This window comes from Notothenia rossii, assembly GCF_949606895.1.
Source record: "Notothenia rossii genome assembly, chromosome: 10".
NCBI classification, from domain to species: Eukaryota; Metazoa; Chordata; class Actinopteri; order Perciformes; family Nototheniidae; genus Notothenia; species Notothenia rossii.
In genome coordinates this window covers 64,580,630-64,600,370 of record NC_136908.1, presented here as the reverse complement: position 1 = coordinate 64,600,370, position 19,741 = coordinate 64,580,630, and the positions used below count along the sequence as shown (strand labels likewise).

The window sequence follows — 19,741 nt, the reverse complement described above, 5'->3', positions numbered from 1 at the left end:
AGAACTAAATGTGTTGAAGTGGAAAAGACGTGTGGTGTCTCCAGAGAGCTGAACGTGCTCACACAGGCTGTTCTTTAGTATTCAGAGTACTTTGCAACACTGCACTGGCAGGTCCACGTTTCATGTCAATAATCTTCTAAATCTTAATGTTTAGTCGTTTTTCTATATTTATATTTGGTGTAAAATCTTGTCTTTATTCCTTTTTGGTGCTAAATAGCTTTTTATCATTTGTTTGGTTGTTTTTCTTTTTAATCTCCTTTAACTGGTTTGTGTGTGAACCAGATGAATGTGTGAACTTGCTGATCAACCTGATTCTGATCCAGACTCAAAACCAACGTTAGTCTAACATCTGAAGCATTAGTTATAGTTCACATGTTACCTGTAGAATCAGCTGTAGATGAAAGTATTAATCCATCCCCTCCTCTCAGACCTCTGACAGAAACTCTAGATCCAGTCTGAGACCCTCCGGATCCGGGCTGATAGAGTGAAGTTTCTCCGGGGAAAAGAGAGTTATTTCCTCCCGAGCGACGCGCAGCTGAGTCCGGGAAAAGACGCTCCTCCGGCGGCTACAGAGGGAGGGTGAGGGTCCTGGTCCTGGAGGTTTAAACAGCTCTTCGTCACTGCGCTGGACTCCCAGGAATCTCCCCCTCCGTGACCATATAGATCCACAGGCTGCAGCTGATTGGCTGCTCGCCGAAAGGGAGCGGGGCTTACGGGGAGGGCTTCGGGGCCACCGTGACACTCCGGGTATTTTTAGAGGCTCCAAACCGGGGAGAGACACCGGGGGCCCCCGTTAGTGGAGAGCCATCTGAGGGCAGCCAATCAGAGAGGAGAGATATGTGGGGAATGTGGGGCTGATAAGAGGGAATGTGGAAAAAGACTTGGAGAAATTCTTTAAAAAAATGTTGTAAGAAAAAATGAGAGAACAAATTATGTATGATTTTTTTTATTTTAAATATTTGAATATATGTATGTTTAATGTGTAATAAGAAATGTGAGATGTGTGAACAACATGTGTAATATGTGTAGACAATTCATGAAAACGTTTTTGAAAAAAGTGTGAATATATTGAGAAATATGAAATAAATGTGAAAAACAATGTTTTTGTAAAATTGGAGAATATTTTTCTGGATTATTTTCTAAACATTCTTGTGAAAATTCTGGAAAAATGTGTGAATATAAAATTAGAAGATTTATGAAAAATTTGACGAATTGTGAGAATTTTTTATTTTTTTAATATTAACAGATTTTGTAATTGAATTTGACGAAAAATAGATTCTGTGGAAAATGTGTAAACAATTGGTAAAGAAAAAAAATACAATTTGTTAAAATATGTGAAAAAAGGCCACAACAAAGAGGAGAGACACCAAAGGTTAACAAAATATGTTTATTGAAGCAAGTAATCCAAATCAACCAAAAGTAATGCATTTAAATGCAAAGTAGGTAAAGCATGAGGCGTGGACGTCAGTGGTATCAGTAGTGTGAATGCAGGGCGAGGGTTGCATGGACGTGTATCTGTGAGGGTGTTGAGGTGCACAAAGTAAAGCAACTGAAGTAACAAATAGCAAACTCAACAGAACCGAGAGGCTGGAGGAAGCAGAGAGGAGCAGAGAGGCTTTAAGTAGCTGCAGGGCACCAGCTACATACAAGCGCTGACGAAAGCCATGTGCATAGTCCACTAAGCCTTAAAGGCCCAGATACACCGGCCAGTCACCTGAGAAGTCGCCGACGCCGACACCGACTGTTGCGTAGCCGGACTCTCCAACCCAGTCTCACGAAAAAACGTGTAATAACTACGTTGCTCCACAACGTAGGACGTAGTATTTTTACCAAAACGCCTCTGAAATTGTAAGATCCCTACGTTTTTTTTCACCATTCATTCCAATGGCTGGCGTCTATGTCACGTGATCTTCACATTTCTCCCTGCAGAAAAAAACATGGCCGACCTTCGTTTTATTCTCGGTGTAAAATGCCTATTTTAAAGTTAGTTTGGCCATTAAAATGCGTTTTGATGTCATTTGATGCGAGAAATATGAGTTGTTATTTCAGATTATGTGTGCAGTGGATGTACATGATCTTTAGTTTGCTAGTTATTACGAAGATTACTTCAGGAAATTGTGTCTATACAACGTTTTAATTGTTACCAAGGTGGTTGCTAGGGACGCTGCTATCGATATTATTTCTGTTATGTTGTGTAAAATGGTGTTATCTTTATTGCTACCCCCTTCCCCGTCAATGTTGGTCCACAGCGCAAACATATCAGTTTAACAAAATCCGCAATTGTGGCATAGTGTGGTGCCGAGAGATGGGAGTCGGGGTATCAAAGGTACAAGCTAGACTTTTATTTAGCAAAAACAGACCGGCGTAGACAGGAAGTCCGGCTCACTAAAATGTCCGTGCAGAACAATACCCTAACCCACAGATCCCTGGGTGAATAATGTCAATCTCCACAAGAGATACGTTATTTCCCCCTGTGCAATTCTCCATTTACTCAACAACAACACATCATTATCCTTGTGTTTATTTATTTGTTTGATTAATAAACACAAGTTGGAGTCCGTCAGGACCGAGGGTCGGAGCAGCTCATTTGCTTTACAGAATATTACACCCGGAAGTAAGTATTCTCTCCGCTTCGCTTGGCAAACCCCGTGATAGTCCTCAAGCTCTGTGATTGGAGAGTGTGTTCCGAGGGTTACGCCGAGCGTCGAGCAGCACTTTGAAATGGGATGGAACCACGGCAGACTGTCCAAACTGGATTTGAACGGGTCCACCCCGTCCCCCCCTTCCCCACCCCGTCCCCAGAACTACACATGCTGGCTATTGTGTTTCTCAACATGTTCCCTATCTATGGCACGTCTCTACTGGGAGTTGTAGTTTTAAAAGACGTTTTCGTATTTCCCATAATAAGAAGTTGCCAGTATTAAACTGTGTACATCCCTGGAGGTTTAGGGGATAGGAAACACTCACATTTAAAACATATCATTAATAAATGGCTGATAATTGCTTGTGCCCATAATGGGCAGCTTTAATATATACCCACATGCCAGCTAAGGTCAGAAGAGCTTTATTTAACAGCTGCTCTTATGTCTGTGACCCCTCCTGTTGTTCATTGATAAGCCTGAAACATGCACTTGTCAAGGTTCAGAGGCACATTTTGCAAACATGGCAGTAGCCATCGATCATCTTCAGATAAGATATACTTTATTGATCCCAAGTTGGAAACATTTGCGTTACATCAGCATGTGTAACAGTTGTAAATATGCAGTGGTGTTTATTTGTAAATCATTTAGTATAATCACACAAATTCTGTGTTTCATATTTAATCATTCTGTGTTCTTTATTTATTGATTGTTCAATACCTGACAAGGCCGGAGATGAACAACTGGGTCGCAGGTTCCTCAACAGTGCATCACAAGACATCTATCAATATGTGTGTGTGTACCTCCACCATTAAACTGTCATTCTGCACATTTCTTATTCTATCTACAAACATCTTATAAGAGTATAATACATATGTATAATATCAGTTAAAATAAGTGCTTCAACAAAGTTAACATTGCTGGAGGTATGCACACATATTGATAGATGTCTTGTAATGCACTATTGAGGAACCTGCGACCCAAGTTTTTCATTCATTGCATAACTACACCGTTTGTGAATATGATGTCAATAAACCTTAGAAAGTCTTGAAATCTTGAAAGGGATGTGCAAAATAGTCATTATATACAGTCTTTAATTAACTATTAGTAGAGAATAACGAGTAATGAATATACTTTATAGGGATCCTATTAATATCTAATAATAAAAATAATGAAATTCAATAACATGCTTTAACCACCAGGTGTCCCTTTCTATCAGCTGTGCACCGTTATGGTGTAAATATAACCTATCTACCGATTGGATCAAATATAAAAGTCAGCCGAATTAGTGTTGATCCTGCAAAGAGACTGTTGTGTGAAAAGAAATATAAGATGTTGTTTAATTGATGATATATTTATGATCCACGTCACGTTTTCAGTGTTGGCTGCAGTTCCTCATGTTTGTCTAGAAGTCTACTCATCAAGGCTCTATATAATATAGATATACGGACTTCCTGTCTCCGCCTGTCTGTTTTGGAGATGCTAAATAAAAGTCTAGCTTGTACCTTTGATACCCCGCCTCCGACTCCCATCTCTCGGCACCACACTATGCCACAACTACGGATTTTGTTAAACTGATAAGTTTGCGCTGTGGACCAACATTGACGGGGAAGGGGGTAGCAATAAAGATAACACCATTTTACACAGCATAACAGAAATAATATCGATAGCAGCGTCCCTAGCAACCACCTTGGTAACAATGAAAACGTTGTATAGACACAATTTCCTGAAGTAATCTTCATAATAACTAGCAAACTAAAGATCATGTGCATCCACTGCACACATAATCTGAAATAACAACTCATATTTCTCGCATCAAATGACATCAAAACGCATTTTAAATGGCCAAACTAACTTTAAAATAGGCATTTTAAACCGAGAATAAAACGAAGGTCGGCCATGTTTTTTTTTTCTACAGGGAGAAATGTGAAGATCACGTGACATAGACGCCAGCCGTTGGAATGAATGGTGAAAAAAAACGTAGGGATCTTACAATTTCAGAGGCGTTTTTGTAGAAATACTACGTCCTACGCTGTGGACCAACGTAGTTATTACACGTTTAGATGTGAGACTGGGTTGGACTCTCCTGCGTATTTGCCAATTTCGCGCACTGGAACACACCGCAAATCCGAGACGAGCACGTATGAACTGCGTATGCGTGAGTGGCAATAACTCTCCTTACCAGCAGGCGGCGGTAGTGTGTATTCATCATGCGAAAGAGGCAACAACCGGAACAACCGGAAGACAGAGAAGAAGAACAGACTCCGTGATATAAACAAACAACAAATAACTTTTTCTTTCCATTTTCACTCTCGTCCATTGAAAACATGAACGAGCAGGAGCTCTATAAACCCATGAGGTGAAATAGCCGTCCGTGTGTGTTCCATCTTCCATTTGAAATCATTTGTTTACCTCCCTCACTTCCTTTAACGCTTCTCATGCACTGATTCGCTAGCTGAACAGCCAATCAGTGTTATCCCTTTGTCTGACTTCCGGTGGTGTTCCGACGATTTCGGGCCGGTGTATCTGGGCCTTAGGTGGCCCCCTCCAACCCACCCGTCCTGGAGAACCGCTAACTGACCTCGCACCGTATGCCCAAAGCATGGGGCTGGACCCTGGGTGCCAACATGAGCCATGGAAGCCCCTCCTCCGAAACATCTAAATAAATACAAAGTGAAATCTGAAAAAATAATGATTTGACTTATTAAGTTATTTTTAAACAAATATGTGAAAAAATGTAAACAAAAGTGTCCGAACAGTGTCCACGAAATGCGTTTAAAATCCCAAAACGTCATTCTGAATACACACGTATTCACATGACTTGTGACGTGTAAAATATTGAGTTTCACTACGAGATGTTTGAGTTTAAAAATACATCGTCTCATCAGAATCTAAAATAGGATGAACTGAAGCGTCCTACGTGACGGAGCCGCATTCAGGCGCTATAATAAAACACTCTTTAAAAAGCTCACTATAAAAAAGCTCAGCGGCTCAAACCCTGAAATATCTTCATCCTCTTCCTCCTCCTCCTCCTCTTCCTCGCTGAGCTCAGGTTTCTGTCATCATGGGAGTAAAGTGAAGCTCAGAGTAAATATAGAGACTAACTGAAATAAAACTGACGTCGTCACGAAGCTCAGGATTGAAATACTCATCCTCTGATTCTCCTTTCAACGCTTCCTGTTCTGCGAGCGTCTGACTCTCCGGTTCCCTCTCTCTCCGGTTCCCTCTCTCTCTCTGGTTCCCTCTCTCTCTCTCTGGTTCCCTCTCTCTCTCTGGTTCCCTTTCTCTCTCTCTGGTTCCCTCTCTCTCTGGTTCCCTCTCTCTCCGGTTCCCTCTCTCTCTCTGGTTCCCTCTCTCTCCGGTTCCCTCTCTCTCTCTGGTTCCCTCTCTCTCTCTCTGGTTCCCTCTCTCTCTCTGGTTCCCTCTCTCTCCGGTTCCCTCTCTCTCTCTGGTTCCCTCTCTCTCTCTCTGGTTCCCTCTCTCTCTGGTTCCCTCTCTCTCCAGTTCCCTCTCTCTCTCTGGTTCCCTCTCTCTCTCTCTGGTTCCCTCTCTCTCTCTGGTTCCCTCTCTCTCCGGTTCCCTCTCTCTCTCTGGTTCCCTCTCTCTCTCTCTGGTTCCCTCTCTCTCTCTGGTTCCCTCTCTCTCCAGTTCCCTCTCTCTCTGGTTCCCTCTCTCTCTGGTTCCCTCTCTCTCTCTCTGGTTTCCTCTCTCTCTCTGGTTCCCTCTCTCTCTCCGGTTCCCTCTCTCTCCGGTTTCCCTCTCTCTCTGGTTCCCTCTCTCTCTCTCTGGTTCCCTCTCTCTCTCTGGTTCCCTCTCTCTCCGGTTCCCTCTCTCTCTGGTTCCCTCTCTCTCTCTCTCTGGTTCCCTCTCTCTCTCTGGTTCCCTCTCTCTCTCCGGTTCCCTCTCTCTCCGGTTCCCTCTCTCTCTCTGGTTCCCTCTCTCTCTCTCTGGTTCCCTCTCTCTCCGGTCCCCTCTCTCTGGTTCCCTCTCTCTCTCTCTCTCTGGTTCCCTCTCTCTCTCTGGTTCCCTCTCTCTCCGGTTCCCTCTCTCTCTCTGGTTCCCTTTCTCTCTCTCTGGTTCCCTCTCTCTCTCTGCTTTCCTCTCTCTCCGGTTTCCTCTCTCTCTCTGGTTCCCTCTCTCTCTGGTTCCCTCTCTCTCTGGTTCCCTCTCTCTCCGGTTCCCTCTCTCTGTCTGGTTCCCTCTCTCTCTGGTTCCCTCTCTCTCTCTCTCTGGTTCCCTCTCTGTCTCCGGTTCCCTCTCTCTCTCTGGTTCCCTCTCTCTCTCTGGTTCCCTTTCTCTCAGGTTCTCTCTCTCTCCAGTTCCCTCTCTCTCTGGTTCCCTCTCTCTCTCTCTGGTTCCCTCTCTCTCTCCGGTTCCCTCTCTCTCTGGTTCCCTCTCTCTCTCTGGTTCCCTCTCTCTCTCTCTGGTTCCCTCTCTCTCTGGTTCCCTCTCTCTCTGGTTCCCTCTGTCTCTGGTTCCCTCTCTCTCTCTGGTTCCCTCTCTCTCTGGTTCTTCTCTCTCTGGTTCCCTCTCTCTCTGGTTCCCTCTCTCTCTCTCTGGTTCCCTCTGTCTCTGGTTCCCTCTCTCTCTCTGGTTCCCTCTCTCTCTCTCTCTGGTTCCCTCTCTCTCTGGTTCTTCTCTCTCTGGTTCCCTCTCTCTCTGGTTCCCTCTCTCTCTCTCTGGTTCCCTCTGTCTCTGGTTCCCTCTCTCTCTCTGGTTCCCTCTCTCTCTCTCTCTGGTTCTCTCTCTCTCCGGTTCCCTCTCTCTCTGGTTCCCTCTCTCTCTCTCTGGTTCCCTCTCTCTCTCTCTCTGGTTCCCCCTTTCTCTCTGGTTCCCTCTCTCTCTGGTTCCCTCTCTCTCTCTGGTTCCCTCTCTCTCTCTCTCTGGTTCCCCCTTTCTCTCTGGTTCCCTCTCTCTCTGGTTCCCTCTCTCTCTGGTTCTCTCTCTCTCCGGTTCCCTCTCTCTCTGGTTCCCTCTCTCTCTCTCTGGTTCCCTCTCTCTCTCTGGTTCCCTCTCTCTCTCTGGTTCCCTCTCTCTCTCTCTCTGGTTCTCTCTCTCTCTGGTTCCCTCTCTCTCCGGTTCCCTCTCTCTCTCTGGTTCCCTCTCTCTCTCTCTCTGGTTCTCTCTCTCTCTGGTTCTCTCTCTCTCTGGTTCCCTCTCTCTCTCTGGTTCCCTCTCTCTCCGGTTCCCTCTCTCTCTCTCTGGTTCCCTCTCTCTCTGGTTCCCTCTCTCTCCGGTTCCCTCTCTCTCTCTCTGGTTCCCTCTCTCTCTGGTTCCCTCTCTCTCTGGTTCTACCAAAACTACTCTTCGTGCGGCAAAGTACAAAACATTAGGAAGTACATTAGGAAGAGCATTAGGAAGTACATTAGGAAGTACATTAGGAAGTACATTAGGAAGAGCATTAGGAAGAGCATTAGGAAGTACATTAGGAAGTACATTAGGAAGTACATTAGGAAGTACATTAGGAAGAGCATTAGGAAGTACATTAGGAAGTACATTAGGAAGAGCATTAGGAAGAGCATTAGGAAGTACATTAGGAAGTACATTAGGAAGAGCATTAGGAAGAGCATTAGGAAGTACATCAGGAAGTACATTAGGAAGTACATTAGGAAGAGCATTATGAAGTACATTAGGAAGTACATTAGGAAGTACATTAGGAAGAGCATTAGGAAGTACATTAGGAAGTACATTAGGAAGAACATTAGGAAGTACATCAGGAAGTACATTAGGAAGTACATTAGGAAGAGCATTAGGAAGTACATTAGGAAGAACATCAACATGTGTCCCCTCTTCTTCATGTCTCTTCTACATCAACATGTGTCCCTTCTTCTTCTTCATGTCTCTTCTACATCAACATGTGTCCCCTCTTCTTCATGTCTCTTCTACATCAACATGTGTCCCTTCTTCTTCTTCATGTCTCTTCTACATCAACATGTGTCCCCTCTTCTTCATGTCTCTTCTACATCAACATGTGTCCCCTCTTCTTCATGTCTCTTCTACATCAACATGTGTCCCCTCTTCTTCATGTCTCTTCTACATCAACATGTGTCCCCTCTTCTTCATGTCTCTTCTACATCAACATGTGTCCCCTCTTCTTCATGTCTCTTCTACATCAACATGTGTCCCTTCTTCTTCTTCATGTCTCTTCTACATCAACATGTGTCCCTTCTTCTTCTTCATGTCTCTTCTACATCAACATGTGTCCCCTCTTCTTCATGTCTCTTCTTCATCAACATGTGTCCCCTCTTCTTCATGCCTCTTCTACATCAACATGTGTCCCCTCTTCTCCATGTCTCTTCTACATCAACATGTGTCCCCTCTTCTTCATGTCTCTTCTACATCAACATGTGTCCCTTCTTCTTCTTCATGTCTCTTCTACATCAACATGTGTCCCCTCTTCTTCATGTCTCTTCTACATCAACATGTGTCCCTTCTTCTTCTTCATGCCTCTTCTACATCAACATGTGTCCCCTCTTCTCCATGTCTCTTCTACATCAACATGTGTCCCCTCTTCTTCATGTCTCTTCTACATCAACATGTGTCCCTTCTTCTTCTTCATGTCTCTTCTACATCAACATGTGTCCCCTCTTCTCCATGTCTCTTCTACATCAACATGTGTCCCTTCTTCTTCTTCATGTCTCTTCTACATCAACATGTGTCCCCTCTTCTCCATGTCTCTTCTACATCAACATGTGTCCCTTCTTCTTCTTCATGTCTCTTCTACATCAACATGTGTCCCCTCTTCTCCATGTCTCTTCTACATCAACATGTGTCCCTTCTTCTTCTTCATGTCTCTTCTACATCAACATGTGTCCCCTCTTCTCCATGTCTCTTCTACATCAACATGTGTCCCTTCTTCTTCTTCATGTCTCTTCTACATCAACATGTGTCCCCTCTTCTCCATGTCTCTTCTACATCAACATGTGTCCCCTCTTCTTCATGTTTCTTCGACATCAACATGTGTCCCCTCTTCTTCATCAACATGTGTCCCCTCTGTGGAAAGAGACTTTGGCCACTTGATGATGTCATAACGATTTGTTGTCTTGTGTACCCCCCCCCCCCCCCCCCCCCCATCACCTGAATCTCCTCTAGAGCACCATTGAGTTCTTTGTAACCAAATGTCTCTCAGAGGGGCGTGGGGAGGGGCTCTTATTTTCATCTAAAGTAACAGAGAATCAGCACTTTGGGAACAGGGCTGAAACAGAGGGGATTATGGGTAATGCTGCAATGATCTGTTTGGTGTTTCAGCCAATCAGAGACAGGCTCTGGATAAATCTGAGACCTGTGATATACTGATGAAGAGGAGGATGATGATGGGGGACCTTTAATAAAAAAGAGTGTAATGAAATGAGCGTGCAGAATTCGTGTTTTACAGAGAACCAGAAGAGGAATTCATATTCAGTCAAATCAACAATTAGCTTCTGGCAATTTCACAAATCCAGACACAACAAGTAAAGCTAGGACCGGTTGCTTCCACGGAAGGCCAGAAACACCAACAAATCAGATCAGTAATAATAAATAAATACGTCAGACGAAGATAGCATTTAAAAAGAAGAAAGTATCTTTAAAAGTACAATTTCATATTTGTATTCACATAATTAGAACTTTTAGATTAAGCAAATGCAAATAATGAACAAAGCCACATTCAGGCGCTACAATAAAACACTCTTTAAAAAGCTCAAACCCTGGAGTATCCTCTTCCTCCTCCTCTTCCTCCCTGAGCTCAGGTTTCTGTCATCATGAGAGTGAAGCTCAGAGTACATATAGAGACTAACTTAACATGAACAGTTTTATTATTTAAAAATCTAAATGATAAAATAATATTTAATTCATTTTCATCTGATATTTTTGACCGATTCATTTTCCAAATTATGATCAATATTTGAATGTTTTCTTGTGTTATTGTTTCTCATTTGTATATTCTTATTATCTTAAACAAATAATGATCTCAGGGCCATGTGTACATGTCAGTCAGGGACCATGTGCACCCGTCGGTAAGGGACCATGTGTGCCCGTCGGTAAGGGACCTCGTGTACCCGTCGGTAAGGGACCATGTGTACCCGTCGGTAAGGGACCTCGTGTACCCGTTGGTGAGGGACCATGTGTACCCGTCAGAAAGGGTACCCGTCGGTAAGGGACCTCGTGTACCCGTCGGTAAGGGACCATGTGTACCCGTCAGAAAGGGACCTTGTGTACCCATCGGTAAGGGACCATGTGTACCTGTCAGAAAGGGACCTCGTGTACCCGTCGGTAAGGGACCATGTGTACCCGTCAGAAAGGGACCTTGTGTACCCATCGGTAAGGGACCATGTGTACCTGTCAGAAAGGGACCTCGTGTACCCGTCGGTAAGGGACCATGTGTACCCGTCGGTAAGGGACCATGTGTACCTGTCGGTAAGGGACCTTGTGTACCCGTCGGTAAGGGACCAGGTGTACCCGTCGGTAAGGGACCTTGTGTACCCGTCGGTAAGGGACCATGTGTACCTGTCGGTAAGGGACCTTGTGTACCCGTCGGTAAGGGACCAGGTGTACCCGTCGGTAAGGGACCTTGTGTACCCATCGGTAAGGGACCATGTGTCCCGTGTCGGTAAGGGACCATGTGTACCCGTCAGTAAGGGACCATGTCTACCCGTCGGTAAGGGACCATGTGTACCCGTCGGTAAAGGACCACGTGTACCCGTCGGTAAAGGACCTCCATACTTTACAACAGAAACTCTGAAGAGCATATTGAAACAGCTTTATTTTGTACGATTAGAGCCCGATGCGTCTTTAACAGCAAACATTTAGTGACGTCTGTTCGTTATAATCTTATTAAAATAATGAACCCATGCAGACATATATTTAAAGCTCTTGATAACACATGCTATTTATAATTTAGAACAAAACAAGACCTTTTATATCCTGATGAATGTACTGCTATTAAAACAATGAATATCAACTAATATATATAATAAATACTTTATATATTTAGTTTCTTAACAGTGCTTGCAAGTGGAATGTCTTTTATTTTGAAGGAGTTCATATTTGGTCGTTTCAAATCAAGACACAACGATTTTTTATACTAAAAACCTTCAATATCTGATCATATGTAATATTTTATGATGTTATTTGGTCACTGTAAACAGTAATAGTTTGATGTGTTCACTCTGACCCTTCACAATAAGATGTGTTCACTCTGACCCTTCACAATAAGATTTGTTCACTCTGACCGTTCACAATAAGATGTGTTCACTCTGACCCTTCACAATAAAATGTGTTCACTCTGACCGTTCACAATAAAATGTGTTCACTCTGACCGTTCACAATAAGATGTGTTCACTCTGACCCTTCACAATAAAATGTGTTCACTCTGACCCTTCACAATAAGATGTGTTCACTCTGACCCTTCACAATAAGATGTGTTCACTCTGACCGTTCACAATAAAATCCTTAAGACATCTATTCAGGCTTTGTATGCTGTTAATTGTTTTTCATGACTATCTTTAAGTTAACATTCAAGTAGATTTCGTTTTCTGGCTCTAAATCAAGAACCCTTCAGTAAAGGCGTCCCACAGGGCTCTACACTGGGTCCCCTTCATTTCACTATTTACATGAATAATACACAAAATAATGCATTTTAATTTTAATATATAAAGTATTTAACGACTAAAGCCTGTTTGTTAGATTTAACACAAAATATATATGAGCTAGTGATGTGACGTTCGTGAACAATCCAATTCTTTTTAACGGCTCTTTGGTACGAACGAAGGGAACCGAGTCGTACTTGGTGAAAGCCGTTCTTTTTATCGTTGGTTCACTGCCGGCCATAGATCCACTCGCCTTTACGGGGACTTGCTCTCCTGAACGCACATGAGCCGTAGACGATGGCGTGACGCTGCTTGAGTTGGAGTTCGGCTGAGAGATGAAGCAAGTTAGACGTCTTCTGAGAGTTAAAGCAGATTTCTGGCAATACAGTCAATCTTTATCCTGGGGATTATTTTGCAGATAAACCAAGTAACCCCGCCCCCTTAAAAAACAAATGGCTCTTTTGAACAGCTCTTTTGAACAGCTCTTTTGAACGGCTCTCGGAAAGGAACGGAACCATAAGATCCAGCTTCCTTCAAAGAGCCACAATTCCCATCACTAATATGAACTATGATCTTTTTTTAATAGATCTAACTATTTCACAAAACCAACTCAACGTCAAGCCACATGAAAAAGCTGCATTAATGCAATCATCATACTAATACGATTCTCATGAATGGTCTAAGCGGTATGTTTTAAACTTTAATTTAATTAGATGTTTTGCTAATAATACGTGTTTATATATATTTTTTCTTTCAGAATAATACACAAAATATAGAATTTTCTAATAAACAAAGCAAGACACAACATTTCTCCCCCAAAAAATCAGAAACCATCTGCTGTTTCTGAGTTTAAATCTGGCACAGTGAAACCAGTTGAAGAGACAATTAATCTCCAACTATCTTTGTTAACGATTAAAAAAAGGTATAGTCACTGCTGTAGATTTATATATATGAACTATAAACATACAAATACACATATTTTAAATTCTATAAAGCTGATTATTTCCTCAAATCAGCCTTTTTTTGCTCATGCTACAAAACCAAAATGTTATATTGGTCTTTTTTTAGGCCATGATGATGATATGATGAGATGATGAGAGGATGAGATGATATACAGCCTTACGCAGGACTCAAGCAGGTATTACAAACACTTAAATATTTAATATGCTACCGGTATCACCGTCATCTTCTCCTCGAGTGCAAAACATTATTTTTAATCCAACACGGAAAATAAAGCAAATATATTTTGGAGAGAAATATGTAATAATGCAGTAAAATGACTTATTAATAATAAAAAATATATAAAATAATAGAAACTATATTTAACTATAATAATAATAATAATAATATGTTGCTCTTAAAAGGGCTATTCTGCCTTATTTATCAAATATAAGTAGATTTAGCCGATAATATGCCAAGACATATATTATAATATATACAAAAATAAAATAAATTCTGCATTTTTTTAAGTTGAATTTAGGTGCATTTGGCCGATAACACTTCTGTGCTTTTACCAAGTAACACTTTTAGAGCTTTTACTTTAAACTAAGTATTTCTTACAGTGTAGTATTACTGCCTTATATTTAAGCGTTGACTGGCAGATCAGCTTCTTCGTAAACAGAACAACTCTCTGACATCAAATCCACGTTTAAAATCCTCCCCTTCATCATCATGTGGCAAAACAATGGTTTGAAATAATGCAAAATGAGACTTCTAGTCTGTGACGGCTGACATCCAATCAGAAGACTTTCTGCACGGCGACGTCCCGCAGGAAAAGTCTTCCTAAAGTCTCCGATCTCAATCCTTCCTTCGGGTTGAAACGTCTCTGCGAGGCCGACACCAGCAGGACGGCGACATATGTGAGTTCACTTCCTGTTCAGTCACTTCCTGTTTGGTCACTTCCTGTCCTCAGGCCCTGCTGAAGCTGGGGACCACCAGAACCAAGATGGCCGCCACCGCCACCGCCGCCACCGCCAAGCTCCAGCCTTCGGTCTGAGGAGCAGAGGGAATAACACCGGTGAGAAACTGAAAGGGATACATTCACGCTTCATAACGCGCCCGAGAAACAGACAGGAAGACACTAGCAGGTGAACAAAAATGCAGGGTTTTCAATCTGTCCAAAAATGATCTTGAAGATATTGTGTTTACGTATTAGAGCTCATCGCTAGGAGCTACACATGATGTCATGACCCAAAACAGTCAATGTATTTCAAACGAGACGTAAACCATCGCTTCGCTAGCATAACAAGACAGGAGCTACAAACCGAGTCTATGGAAGCTAACATTGTTAGAATTTGTGGAAAAAGGTAGGACCCAAATGCAGAATACAAAAAAAGGCAAAAAAGGTCTAGGAACAAAAAGCGAGCTTTATTTTTTTTTAAAAGCTGACAGGTAACACAAGGTAGCAACAACACAAAAACTGACCATGACCAACATGGACGGAGACAGGAAAGACAATGAACCAACAAGGAACACAGGGGAATACAAGACTAAATACAAAGAGGGGTAATCAGAAAGACACAGCTGGGCAGGGGAGGCAGGTGAACACAATCAGACGATCAGACACAGGAGGAAAAACACAAGAAGGAAAACAAGAGACAGGGAGAACAGAATTTAAACATAAAATCATGACAAGACAGAAAACTAGGATTGTGACAAACATTCACCAAACACTGATAAATAATAATAGATATCAGTCAAAGTTAGGATACAAAGAGACAAAAAGTACTCCGTCTGATCTTGGAATTGAGCCCCTTCTTTTCTAGCGTTCCTAACTGTAACCCTGCTGAAGCTGCGATGCATGACCCACAACCAGAACTATAAGACTAAACATGGAGCTGAAGATATCTGCAGAAAGTCCCAACATCTACTTATTTGATGACACCTGGACTTTCAAACCACATGGAGAGACTCGGTCGGACCGCACGTCAGGCTGCTTTAAACTGAATCAAAGTAGTTAACTCTTGGGGGGACTTCACAGATTATAAAACCAATCCCAAAAGAAAGGGTAAAGGCAGAATCAACTGCAGTTTGTTTGGACGTAACCCCGTATTTTAGCCACTGCTAAACTTAGCGTCTGGTAGAGAAAGAACGGCGAGGCCATACCTGGTCCTCTATGACGCCATCTCCTCCCACCAGCACCAAACCAAGGCCACTATAACAATCATTCCTATGAGGGGGATGGAGAGGACGGGGGATTCAGAACCACCATGGACGCTCTGGGGAAAAGACAAAAGGCAGGAGTGTAGGGGGGGGGGGGGGGCGTGGTGAGAGGAAGTATCAAATAATCAGGAGAATAAAGTCAGAACGTGTCGAGGTGAAATAAAGGGGGAAGGAACAGATCGGGCTGCATGCCGAAAACATCAACTTTACAGAGAATTTGATCAAGTTTGTCGTGTGATCAGTGACGGTGGAGGGAGGAAACAGAAAACTCATGCAGTCAGAGAACGGAGATGGCCTTCAGAGTCTAAAACATCTAAGGGCTGTCCCTAAAGATATGCTCAAGTTCCATTACAACGTCAAGGTAAACTACGACTAGAAAGGACCAGAATGTAAGCAAATGATCAAATGAAGAGGAGTTGAGGTGGTTCTACAAGACTTGAAGGTTAAGGCAAGAAGATAACCAAGTTCAGTCTCTACCCGTTCAATGCCAAGCTCCAAGTCCAGTCCAAAAGCAAGACAGGTGCATTGCAACAGCTTCTCCAATCTTGGACCAAGTCAAATCTCAGAAAGGCAAGTCTAAGTCCAAACACAAGTCCGAGGTCAAGAGAATCAAGTCAAATGGAACAAATCAAGAGGTCCCATGTTTTGACACTCAAGTCCTGAGTCAAGCCACAAATCAAGACCCACGTCAAGACAAGCTAGTCCCAAGAGTTAGCAAGTCTCAAGATCATTCAGGTCGCAAATGAGAAGGAGTTCCATGTGTTGATACCCAAGTCTGGAGAGTCTAGAGTCAAGTTTTAAGTCAGTTCTTAAGTCCTCAATCAAGTCCAATTCAAGCCCTTTTTTTGTTGTCTAGTCTGAGTTGTCTTGAGCAAAGCAACACATTGAGACCCACGTCCAGACAATCAAAGCCAATCCCAATTTGAGGGAGTTAGCAAGTCCTAAAATCATTCAGGTCCCAAATGACAACTTGATACCCAAGTCTGGCGAGTCCAAAGTCCAGTTTTAAGTTAGTTCTTAAAAATGTTGGTCAAGTCCAATTCAAGCCCTGGTCATTTGTCTAGTCTCAAGTGTCACTGAGTCAAGCCACAAATTGAGACCCACGTCAAGATATGCTAGTTTCAAATTCCAAGTCAGTTCCCAAATGAACAAAACCAATCCCAATTTGAGGGAGTTAGCAAGTCCTAAAATCATTCAGGTCCCAAATGAGAACGATACCCAAGTCTGGCGAGTCCATAGAGTCATGTTTTAAGTCAGTTCTTAATCAAGTCCAATTCAAGACCAGGGGCCTCATGTATAAAGGGATATACGCAAAAAAAATGGCGTACGCCAGTTTCTACGCAATGTTTGCAATTTATAAAATACTAACTTGACGGGAAAACGTGCGGTCCTCCACGCAACCTCTAACCCATGCGTACGCACTGAGCACAAACACGGGAGAGATGAGAAACTGCGACCCCGTTGGCAGAAGGAAGGATGGAGAGAAATATGTGGAAATAATACCATCAATAAAATGTTACCTCTCATTTATCAGATATGAAGAATTCATTTTCAAACATTGATTAAAGCCAATCTTAAAATGATTTAACAAACGCCTGTTTGAGACTCCTCAGAGCACACAAACACATAACTGGGAGAAATAAATAAATACGGATATGTTATTTAAAACCACCTGGAACATGTTGTGTTCATGTTATGAAATGTTTTCTCATAAATGATGCGGTAAGCAGGAGGACAGAATCACGTCTAAACTGACGCCGTTTTGCATTTCTATAGGTTGTAGATACGAGCATGGTTTATATACTCTCACGTTTAATCGTGTTTTATGTTGTTTGCCAAGACTTGATAAGTCGCTCGTAAAACACAGGAGGTATGGAAACTAAGAACACCATGTGGTAAATTGTACAGCTGATATAACACAACACTTTAGTTGTATTTCCTTTAACTGGTGGATATAGAGTTGCTGCGGAGGGGGGGCGAGGGGGGGGGGTTGAGATGCACAGGCTGCAGTGGAGACGCTGCGCACAGCTGATCGACAGCTGGGACACAAACCACCAAATACAAAAACATAATTCAGATCCAGTCGTCATGACTCCACTCCGGAGGGAGTCCCCGATAATTTCTTACAGTTTCTCATCAAGGGGGGGGTCTCCTGTCCCGGTACAAACACACTGCCTGAGGAAGGCTAGGTGTATTGTTTTTGTCATGAACCTTTTTCGGACCACTTATTTATTTATGTTGGTGACGATCCGACCTCCATGCTGCTCCTCTGGTTCAAACTGCATCCACCAAACAATATGATTTATCTCACCTCCCCAAAAGAACCAGAATCTGACACGGTGTGAGATGTCTTAGCTGTTCTGTCCTCATTTCCTGCGATCTTCTTCATAAAGTCAGTCAGAATGAATGAATGAATGAATGAAAGAATGAATGAAAGAATGAATGAATGAATGAATGAATGAAAGAATGAATGAAAGAATGAATGAATGAATGAATGAAAGAATGAATGAATGAATGAATGAAAGAATGAATGAATGAAATAATGAATGAATGAATGAATGAAAGAATGAATGAAAGAATGAATGAATGAAAGAAAGAATGAATGAATGAAAGAATGAATGAATGAATGAAAGAATGAATGAATGAATGAATGAAAGAATGAATGAATGAAAGAATGAATGAATGAATGAATGAAAGAATGAATGAATGAATGAAAGAATGAATGAATGAAAGAATGAATGAATGAATGAAAGAATGAATGAATGAATGAATGAATGAAATAATGAATGAATGAATGAATGAAATAATGAATGAATTAATGAATGAATGAATGAATGAATGAATGAAATAATGAATGAATGAAAGAATGAATGAAAGAATGAATGAATGAATGAAAGAATGAATGAATGAATGAAAGAATGAATGAATGAATGAATGAATGAAATAATGAATGAATGAATGAAAGAATGAATGAATGAAAGAATGAATGAAAGAATGAATGAATGAATGAATGAATGAATGAAAGAATGAATGAATGAATGAATGAATGAAATAATGAATGAATGAATGAAAGAATGAATGAATGAATGAATGAAAGAAAGAAAGAATGAATGAATGAATGAATGAAATAATGAATGAATGAATGAAAGAATGAATGAATGAATGAATGAATGAATGAAATAATGAATGAATGAATGAATGAATGAAAGAATGAATGAATGAAAGAATGAATGAATGAATGAATGAATGAATGAAAGAATGAATGAATGAATGAATGAATGAATGAATGAAAGGGCGTTTCTTTGACTATTTAAAGGCAGATATGGGCGTTACGTGAAGCCCGCTAAAGCTGCACCGCATTTCGAGTCGGTTGTGATTTATAAATTCAAACCGGCGTAGGAAGTGCCGTACGCACTTTCCTCGCCGGTACGCAATGTTCGGTTAATCGGAAAATGGCGGAACATTTATGGACCTATTTTTCGGATTTCTACTACGTAAGCAACCTTCCTACGTCAATCCTACGCACGGCGTTATACATGAGGCCCCTGGTCATTTGTCTAGTCTCAAGTGTCACTGAAACACAAGTCCTGAGTCAGTCTAGGGGTCAGAGCTGGGGTCCAGTACGGTCAGAGGAGGGGGTCTCTATGCTTCTATTGTCTTTCAGGAAACCCTGCACACCTGAAGGACCTTTCTGATCAGGACCAACTGAGGCCACCTCTACCTCCCTGAAGGCGGTACGGAGGAAGCAGAAACAGACAGATGATGCTAACATGGGGACAGACTGCCCGGCACTGACAGGTACGAGACAACAACGACCACAACAACAACAACAGCAACAACAACAATGCTGAAGGAGCAGCAACACAAGCGGCTGCAGACGACCAGGAAGCAGAATGAGGCGGCCAGAGAGCCGAGTCATCGACCTGCATGCGGACATGGAGGCGGACTGCAAGAGGATCGTCTTCAGTGCGTCGAGGCTCCCTTATATCGGACCTTATGTAAACTCTTTGTTTCTGGATCTGGGCCCTGAAGCACGAACGTGCCCCCAACCCATCAGACAGATCTATCACTCAGGTGAGACACACAGGTGAGACACACAGGTGAGAGGGTCACACACAGGTGAGAGGGTCACACAGGGGACTGGTTCAAACCGCCCCGTGTGTTAGAGCACCTGTGTGACCCTCTCACCTGTGTGTGACCCTCTCACCTGTGTGTGACCCTCTCACCTGTGTGACCCTCTCACCTGTGTGACCCTCTCACCTGTGTGACCCTCTCACCTGTGTGTCTCACCTGTGTGTGACCCTCTCACCTGTGTGACCCTCTCACCTGTGTGTGACCCTCTCACCTGTGTGTGACCCTCTCACCTGTGTGTGG

The 19,741-nt window shown here is 42.5% G+C and overlaps 2 protein-coding genes across 9 annotated transcripts in view; both read right to left on the bottom strand.

Annotated features, from left to right (window-relative positions):
• The window catches only part of LOC307021513 (filamin-C-like), a 71,339-nt gene extending 70,691 nt beyond the window's left edge, over positions 1 to 648 (bottom strand). For all 5 annotated transcript variants that reach the window (XM_079653703.1, XM_079653705.1, XM_079653706.1 and 2 more), the window contains exon 1: positions 380 to 648. The gene's annotated coding sequence lies outside the window, so the exon portion shown is untranslated. The remainder of the gene's footprint in view (positions 1 to 379) is intronic.
• A 9,529-nt stretch (positions 649 to 10,177) lies between these two features.
• Positions 10,178 to 19,741, bottom strand: part of LOC307021521 (uncharacterized protein) — a 24,200-nt gene continuing 14,636 nt past the window's right edge. For 2 of the 4 annotated variants that reach the window (XM_079653720.1, XM_079653722.1), the window contains exons 9-11: positions 15,311 to 15,423; positions 11,172 to 14,197; positions 10,178 to 11,027 (exon numbers count right to left, since the gene is read on the bottom strand). In XM_079653720.1, the coding sequence (XP_079509846.1) occupies positions 15,319 to 15,423 (105 nt within the window). In that variant the 3' untranslated portion in view covers positions 10,178 to 11,027; positions 11,172 to 14,197; positions 15,311 to 15,318. The remainder of the gene's footprint in view (positions 11,028 to 11,171; positions 14,198 to 15,310; positions 15,424 to 19,741) is intronic. The other 2 variants (XM_079653721.1, XM_079653723.1) reach the window with 2 other exon arrangements.